The 8,769-nt window shown below is 35.1% G+C and overlaps 1 protein-coding gene and 3 long non-coding RNA genes across 8 annotated transcripts in view; all 4 read right to left on the bottom strand.

Annotated features, from left to right (window-relative positions):
• Nucleotides 1-815: 815 nt before the first annotated feature.
• On the bottom strand, nt 816-1,826 carry LOC109582244 (uncharacterized). Its single transcript, XR_002184980.1, has 2 exons — nt 1,033-1,826; nt 816-984 (listed from the first exon to the last, which is right to left on the bottom strand). It is a non-coding gene; the product is annotated as an uncharacterized LOC109582244 (long non-coding RNA).
• Nucleotides 1,827-2,178: 352 nt separating this feature from the next.
• LOC109582245 (uncharacterized) lies at nt 2,179-3,462 on the bottom strand. 3 transcript variants are annotated; one of them, XR_002184982.1, is made up of 4 exons: nt 3,211-3,462; nt 2,771-3,164; nt 2,674-2,724; nt 2,179-2,629 (listed from the first exon to the last, which is right to left on the bottom strand). It is a non-coding gene; the product is annotated as an uncharacterized LOC109582245 (long non-coding RNA). The 3 variants fall into 3 exon arrangements; XR_002184981.1 differs by having other exon boundaries at nt 2,771-3,462; XR_002184983.1 differs by having other exon boundaries at nt 2,179-2,626; nt 2,771-3,462.
• A 746-nt stretch (nt 3,463-4,208) lies between these two features.
• On the bottom strand, nt 4,209-6,064 carry LOC109582267 (uncharacterized). 3 transcript variants are annotated; one of them, XR_002184999.1, is made up of 7 exons: nt 6,025-6,064; nt 5,745-5,972; nt 5,600-5,690; nt 5,372-5,547; nt 5,224-5,316; nt 4,897-5,122; nt 4,209-4,515 (listed from the first exon to the last, which is right to left on the bottom strand). It is a non-coding gene; the product is annotated as an uncharacterized LOC109582267 (long non-coding RNA). The 3 variants fall into 3 exon arrangements; XR_002185000.1 differs by having other exon boundaries at nt 4,210-4,515; nt 5,600-5,684; XR_002184998.1 differs by having other exon boundaries at nt 4,210-4,515; nt 5,600-5,972.
• Nucleotides 6,065-6,966: 902 nt separating this feature from the next.
• The window catches only part of LOC109582266 (uncharacterized), a 5,099-nt gene continuing 3,296 nt past the window's right edge, over nt 6,967-8,769 (bottom strand). Inside the window, exons 5-6 of the mRNA XM_019996916.1 lie at nt 8,178-8,229; nt 6,967-8,110 (exon numbers count right to left, since the gene is read on the bottom strand). Of these exons, the coding sequence (XP_019852475.1) occupies nt 7,259-8,110; nt 8,178-8,229 (904 nt within the window). The 3' untranslated portion in view covers nt 6,967-7,258. The remainder of the gene's footprint in view (nt 8,111-8,177; nt 8,230-8,769) is intronic.

Raw genomic sequence — 8,769 nt, 5'->3', positions numbered from 1 at the left:
TGACTCACGAAAGTTTATTGCTCAAAACTTTGTTAACAAATGATCCAAAAATCAAAAAATATAAAACCTTCCAAAACTCCAGCCAAAATCTGGGTGGATTTTGAATCTGCTACCCCTTTAGAGGAAATTGCAAACTTCTTAATCATGTCCTACCACCATCCATGTAAATAACTTCTTTGAACCCATTACCACATTTACTCTCGTGACATAATTCATTCTTACATGTAGAAGTCTATAATGTGGATTGCATGATGTAACTCTCATAATTTTTATAACGGGAGCATTGCAATATTCCTTCCCCTCGTATGTGTACATATACAGGGAATGTCACTTGCATAGGGTCTGTACTAATACTTGTAACAAGGATCAAAATGGCATCATTTAATCAAGACTGAATCAATTATACATGTAGATCAAGACATCAGAGGCTGATATTAAAGAAAATCAAGAAATCAAGGTCCTCTCAAAGCTCTATACTTTTCCGTGCATTCTCGTCTTCAACCATCCATGTTTGTTATGACCATAATATTCTATTTATAACTATCATATCTGTTGGTATGTGTATCTTTAGTCTCGTCGCCCCGCCCCTTCGCTTTCTGAGGAAGGGTCTGGGGACACTCAAGGCTTTTTTGTTGCACGCTGGAATGTAATTAGTGCAGCTGATCGTATGACCGGATGCATCCACGTGTTAATTTCACGTGATAGACACACCCTCCAGAACATGGCTACCAGAAGTATTAAGAAGGAATCATAGCTAAAACTCATTTCAAATCAGTTTTTATCATTAATTTTTTTGTTTTTCTTCATTCTTCTTCTACTTATTAAATGCATTTTGTTATCAGATCAAAACAGTATGTTTAATAATGCAAAATTGACTAAAATTGTATAATCAGATAATGAATGCTATAAAAGCCATGGCTGTCAGAGACATCATTTGCAGATGAGGTAGAAGTAGTTCCCCAAGTTCCATAACAGTATGTACTCCTATAATACTGCACATAATTATTAGATAACAATCATAAGTGAACTGACCATTTCTTAACTTGTTGTTCATCAAGAGGCAAACTCACTAGCTTTAGTCATTGACCAGGGGACGAAGGAAGAGTTTTTCTGCTCCAGAACTTATTTTCCAGAGGACATAATACAGTACTGAGCCAAAGTAGTGATTGACATTTTATTTAGCACTGAATCCTGTCAGCAGGCACAAAAATTATCCTAAATATCGATAACAGGCTTTGTGAGACCCATTTCTGTTCCTTCTTGACTTCTCTTTGAACCTCAGACCTCATGAAGCTCCTTTAAATTCTACCTTTCTTCTAGAGGCCATTTTATTAAAATTATATCATGTGATATTAACAAGTTTGAGGTTGTACCATGTGTTTGGAGCAATCTGATTGGTGCGCCAACATTCCAGCGCAATGCAACAAAAAAGCCTTGAGTGTCCCCAGACCCTTCCTCAGAAAGCGAAGGGGCGGGGCGACGAGACTAGTGTATCTTCTAATAACAATCACACAATTGTAAATATTAATACAGGCTATATTCAAGTGCGTGGTATATAAGAATCTACAAAGTACTGGCAAACTAACCTTTAAATAAATCAAATTCCTCATTAATGTGAAGGAGCTTGAATGCACTCCGTGCCCTGTACCCTTTCTCCTTGGCCAGCCGATAATACACGTCCCTCTTATCTTTAGACGACTTGCCCATGACAACGAGTTTCACTTTCAGAACAGACAGTACTGTAGACTAAAAACACTCTACGAGAGACTAGACACAGTCACAGACCAGAGCAAACCACAGACTTCAGCCATTCCCCACGTGCGAGTGATTGTAAGGCTTCTCGTCTGCCTCCGTATTGTCTTGGTTATGTCCGTAGACTACTAACAATAGACCCTGAAACCACGCCTTCTTATTAAAAACTTGACTCAGCATTTTTAGATAGTACTCTATGCTCAAAGGATGCCTTTAAATTAAAACTGCAGCTCAACAACACATGAACTCGGTAAAAAGTGACTGACATGTTCCTGCAGTTGGATAGAGCAATGCTGAAAAAGAGCAGCACAACTGCATGCATAGATCTATAAGATGCAGCCATGAAAGTTCGGAGAGAGAGTAAAGCATGATCACCACTCATTTCATATTTCTAAAAAAATTTAATTTTAAAATCAAAAGTCTATCTACAAATCAACCATCCATTTGTGTTCATTGATGAGATTGATCAATTTTAGTGACCGGAGAGGATACCACAAGACCCAATAAATATCAGCTTGTGTTTGCGGGCTCTAGTCATGGCCACATTGATCTTCTCCCAGTTAAGAAGCTGACCAACCTGTAATGAAAACAATACCATTGATTTGTAACAAGTATACATGCATGTACATGTATAGAGTTTCTACATCTGCTCATTATGATTCATGACTACTAGGAACAAACACTCTTAGTGTTTTACACTGCAGGTTTGTTGCTCCTAACACTGACACCAGCAAACAACTCCTATACTGTCCCTAGCAATTGTCAATAGTCAGCATTTCCACAGCCCAATTCTTGTTTCTTGGTATACTGGAAGTATGATGAGTCTCAAAACCAGTCTGAAAACTTGTCTGGGGATTGTGCAGTGACTTACAACCTACTGTGAATAAATATTTTACGAAATGACTTTACCAAAGAACTAACTCGAAAAGGATGACTGCCATCTTGCCAATAGCCTAAAATTTCCTTCACAATCTAAAATAAAATATTCAATGTGACATAATCAAAAAGACCTAGTTACCTAAGAATATAAGAGTCTTTCTCTATAGTAATAAGTGTTGCGTGATCTGCTGGATTAGTTTCAAAATTATGTATATTTTGAAGTGATCCGCAGTAACTCTTAAGAACGAAACTCTAAAATATCAGGGAACTCTGCCATTGGTCTAAATTCTATTTTAAAAGTTGATCAAAAGGGAAAATAGAAGAAATTATTAGAGTACACTGTTACTATAGATTCTAAGTATACCCATGCATACTTGTAAGTACACCAAGGTATTCATACCATAATCAGGCGCTTATTTGGTCGATGATTATTACTAAATTCACTAACAAGCTTTTTGCTAATTTTTAAAATAAACTTGGCACTTTTCCCTCAAACATTTCTGGATGACAATAGTTTTGATTTTGAAGCAGAGCTGTGTATTGATACATAGATACACAAGAATAAAGATATACATGTACCTTGGTGGTTTGAAGTATGCTATACACCACTAACTAGAAGTGACTTGTTTGTTTTAACTTTAGATAGTACATATTATGTCTTATCAAATGTGCTCTTGGTCCTTGTACAAATAAAATAAATCATCAGCATTCTCCCCGTTCAACACCACTCACATGTATTATTTGGGATAGCCAAATGGCCAGTTAGTATCTTCCACCAGGCCTGGAAGGCAATAAGAGTAACAGAAACAGTAAAACAAACAATCTAACCCTTCCACCATAATATTGTCCCACTAAGTGTGAAGCCCAACATACACAGGGCAACATGTTGAACGCAACATCAAGCAACATGTCGTATTCAACATGTTGCACACTGTTGAACAAAAGGGGAAACATGTTGCTTGTTATTTTTATAATAATTATTATTATGAATAAAAGGCTGAAGTTATTATTGCATTCCTTATGTGTTGCCTAGTTACCTTTGATGTTTTGAAGCAACATGTTGCTTGAAGTTGAAATTTTTCAACTTGAAGCAACATGTTGCTTGGATGTTGCATGCAACAAATTTGCTATCATACACGAGGCAACATGTTGAATACAACATGTTGCTCCAATGTTGCATTCAATATGTTGCCCTGTGTATGTTGGGCTTTACAAAACAGCTAGTCACAATGTTTCACATGTTGATTTCAATACTAATAATAACAAGAGTAAAGTAGGAATTAGTTACAAAACTTTCTTAACAGCAGTAACTTTCAATGTCTCTTTATGTTTGACAATTACAAGAACAGCTATCAAAATAATTATCAGCAACATAGTTGTAGATAAATAACATTGTAGACTCACGAAGTAGTGTATCTTTTTATAGGCCAGATTACTGTTTGGAATCCACTTGGTTCCATTTTCATTCCAAATGGTATCCATCTACTTTCCATTGGTCAAGTGAGAATAAGTGCAGCCTCCACCAAAACAATGTAAAGAAAGCATCAACTGCATGCACAGCAAAGCACAATCTAAAAGCTTATGCATGCCATTACTGTTAATTTTTTGACAGAGAAAGAAAATGCAAAATAGAAAATTCCAAATAATAATAATAATAATAATAATAATAATAATGAGTGTCCAAAATTGAGTTAGTGTAATGAGTACAAGAATAGGTCACAATGTACCTATATCAACCATCCATTTGCGTTGACTCATGATGCTTATCACTTTCAACATGTGAGGTGAGTGAGAGAGGGTGCTATAAGACCCAATGAATATCAGCTTGTGTTTTGCTCTAGTCATGGCCACATTGACCCTCTTCCAGTCAAGAAGCTGACCAACCTATAATTAAAACAATACCATTGATTAGTAGCAAGTATAAAGCTCCTGAAACATCTGCTCATAATGACTGTTAATGAACTAGAACTATCAGTTTTTCATACCGTATAAGCAAGAGTTCATAACATTATGTACTCTTGGTATAGGGGGGGGGGGTATATATTTCCCTGGGATTTAATTTCGCAATTTAAGAATTTTTATTTATGACAATTATTTTTTTATCATAAGAAGAAAAAATGCAAAATTGTTGCTTGTAAATAGGTTGAAAGGTGATTTTCATTAAATATTTTCCCTGAGAAATATACCACCTATACGGTACTGGAGGTTTTTGTAATTTATACTACATGTACATGCAATTGCAATAATAATACATAGCAAAATTACCTTTCCTGATGTGTTGCTCCTAACAAATGACACCAACACACAACTCTTATCCCTTCCCTGGCATTTGTCAATAGTCAGCACCTCCACAGCCCAATCCTTAATCCTTGGTATACTGGAACTATGAGGTCTGTAAATTTGCCTCGGGCTTCTGCAGCCATTTATTCATGAGTCTTTCTTGACTCTTGTACTGTGTAATTGCTAGTATATCAGAGGGGCTTATCCCTAACTAAAGTAATAGGGAAAGGTGCAAATAATATAAAATTGAAAGATTATGCACTTTTAAAATGAATGGATTACTATACATACAACCACATGATTATTATGTACCTGTACTAAAGTCGTGATGATGTTCACAACTGCTTTAACTTCAAACGTATTGCACATGTGATCAGATGTATTTTCTTCTAATGCAGTACCAAGCTGCAAGAAAGAATGAGACACTATTAACTTATTTTAATTTACATGCACGTGTTACTTTGTCTGTATTTAGAAACACAACATTATTATTCGGGTCAATAGCATGCGCCAGCCAATCTGATTTAATTTCCAAAAAACTCCATCCTGATGTTGACATGGTTGCCCTGGCAATGTCTTCAGAAGCACAACAAAGCAAATTGTCATAAATGAGACGGTTGGACAATTCCATAATATCTTTAATTATAAGACAGAAAATAATATCAAAATGCTGGCAATTAGAAAGTACCAATTCATTCTATGCTGGTGTGTGAGAGAAGTCAGGGACATTGGATGAGCTGATGAAAATCGTTTAAAAAGACTTTCCTTATAACCTTTCTCTCAAAAAATACAATGACATTATATTCAAGTACATGTATGTGTATAATCCTCACTTGGCCACTGGTGATCTCACTAAAGGTGGCAGCTGGTAATGGTCTCCAACAAGTACAATACCAGATGCTAGTCTCAGTAGGAGCAAGAGAGGGGGGAAGGCGAATCTCAGAGGCTATATCGACTATACAATAATCAAACAGTCTATTAGTACAGAGAGGGTGATCAACACTGTGATATATTTTGTATTTCATTTTCTAATGATCTTATGGCTCTGTAGAAAGCTTGAACTACAAATTTTAATCATTATTAATTAAGAGAATTATTAATAATTAATTTTACTTTTTGCTGGTAGATTTCCTTAATTTCTTGCATGGAGGTGGCATCTTTCACTAGCTCAGAAAGATTATCAGAGTTAACTTGAGAATGAGCACGTCCAATTGAACCAATTCTAATTATTTGTTTAAAAAGAAAATAATAAATAAGTACAATATGACAAAATATTTTGATCAAAATTGAAATTATTATGAATTTTTATTATACAGGGTATTTTATCAAATATGGTTGAAAATGACATGAACAAAATTCTCTTTTTTTCATTTTCTGATGGATATACACACACCTGACAGCAAGTACAGTACTTACAATCTATTATACATGAATGTTGTGTGAGCTAATTCAAATCAAAATTGGATTTTTTGCAATTTTATAGTAAAGTGTACATTACAAATGTACATGTAGCTCAATAATTAGGCAAAAAAGTACTATACAAAACATATATGTAGAACACCAAATTTCGGCAAAATTTACTTTTAAAATTAATTAATGTACATGTAATTTATGCTGCTATGAAATGTTAAGCTGCTTTGATTACAATTGGATTTTCTACAAGTCCTAAGTGGGAGAGTAGGTGGACTGTGTTAAAAAATATTTAAATCAACCCACAGTTCAGATTAAGCATAGTTTTAATGACCTTAACCCTTTACCGGCAGTAACTCCACCCACACCGGCTATAAGAACAACTCGTAGGCTCCCTGATAGATTTGCCCCCTATAATTATCTCATTGCTCAAAACAGGCTCTTCGAATGTAATGCATTACTTTAATAATTATTCATTTATACTGATCAATCATTCATGCTCAATTATTATCATAATTATATACTCTTTATATATATCCTTTTTTGGAATACAATTTTGTGTGTCTCTCTCTTACTGATGATCTCTTCTACCTTTTGAATAATAAATTGTTTTGAATTGAGTCATTACACATGTACTATACAATATTGTATAATGTCAATGTATTGCTTGATTAAACTCAAGAAAATGATCATTTTAAATTAAAGACAGTTCAGTTGCTATGTTTACAAAAGGAGCCATAAAGACATGCTGTGTGTGCATCAATATGAGGTAAGTCAATATAAGTTTTATTATTATTATTATTACTATTATTAGTTCTTTGTTTTTCAAGGTGGCCATTCATGAAGGTAACAATCACTAGCAAATGACAAGCCACACCCCTTAGCTCCTCCTCCTGTCTTATCGTACTCCTCAAAGATATCATCAAAATGGCAGAGGCTAGTATTGGAATCCATGGACTTCATGTTTTGAGACAAGTAAGAAGTGGGGTGGAGTTTCAAGGTAACCCGACTCACAGAAAGAAACTGATTTGAGCTGAATGAGGTGAGCATGTGATTTCAAATCAGTGTTATTATTAATATTATTATCACTAAAAGTGCCTTCATAATCAGGTCCTAGACTGACAGGTACTATCACATTTTCACCATTCATACTAATCTCTCCATGGGCTATGTACTCTGTTTCAATGGCTGTCTCTCCATCATTGTTGTTTGTGGTCAGTTTGGCCTTGGCTCTAGTCCCTTGCTGCCAAACCTGTGGCAAGTCATTTCTCTCATTATCTTCCTTGTCATTCTCATGAATACTTCTTGTATGGCTTCCCACAGGGAGAGTGTCATTACCATGGTGAAGAGTGTGTTCATGACTGCTTGCATGTAAGTACAAACAGCTAGTTGACTCAGAGCTTTTATGTCCTACGTTAAATAAATTATTTTCCACAGGGCCCCCTTTCTCATTGTTCAGGAGTAAATGATGGGGTGATCTGTTGTGAATATTCAAAGTTGACAGACTTTTACTCTTTTGACCACCTGCAGTGTTTCCTGCTGTGTATCTTAGTTCAATTAAACTTTTAGCTAGTCTCTTGTATTCATCGCTGTCTTGATTTATGCTCAATCCTGTCATCATGTATCTCTCTCCATCTCCTCCACTCTCTTTCAGTTTGGTAGCTTTATCACAGCTTGCTTTACAGAGACGAGTAGAAGAATCTAATGAATGGAGTAGTGTCACTACGGAGCCATTTAAATGATTATCTTTGTATAGACTTAATTTATGTCTGCTCTCTTCTATAATGTCCTGTAAATAGTAAACAAAAATAAACAAACACAATAAATAAATAAATGAATAAACATGTTTTACTTACATGGCATGTTACTGTATGTAGTTCATTCATTGATGAAATTTGTGCAGTTCGTCTGTGATAGAAAGAAGAAGGGGAAAGAGAATATGTACATTTATATCAGTACATGTACATGTATGAGATCATTTCCCACTTAAAATAACTATTATAAAATTTATCTTCAGAAATACCTCAAGGCACTCACTCCTTCTGCTATTCAAACCAATACCTTAAAGGGTAAGTTCAATGGATTTTTGAGGTATTTTTTATTGGCTTAATATGATTACCTGACCATACAAATGATGTGTTCCAACTCCCATTGTCTGAAAAAAATTATTCACTGAGATTTGAGCCTTCAAGAATGCCCATTTTTCCTTCCTGCCAGTTTACTTCCTGTTGGTGGGGGTGGCTAAACGTGACATCACAAGAGGCATAGCTGCAGCTAAATCCATTCCTTTATACCGTATAGCTGGAAAAGTTTGTGGGAATTATATTTTGCGATTTTGTACGAATATAGCTATTTTTAATGTTTGTGGAATTTAATTTTACTGGTGTAAACATGTACTGTTGATACATTCATTACTTTTAATGCTTTGCAGAATTAAATTGTGCGTTT

This window comes from Amphimedon queenslandica, unplaced genomic scaffold (assembly GCF_000090795.2).
Source record: "Amphimedon queenslandica unplaced genomic scaffold, v1.1 AMPQUscaffold_13394, whole genome shotgun sequence".
NCBI lineage: Eukaryota > Metazoa > Porifera > Demospongiae > Haplosclerida > Niphatidae > Amphimedon > Amphimedon queenslandica.
The sequence above is the reverse complement of the archived record's forward strand: the minus strand, read 5'-3'. Positions and strand labels throughout refer to the sequence as shown.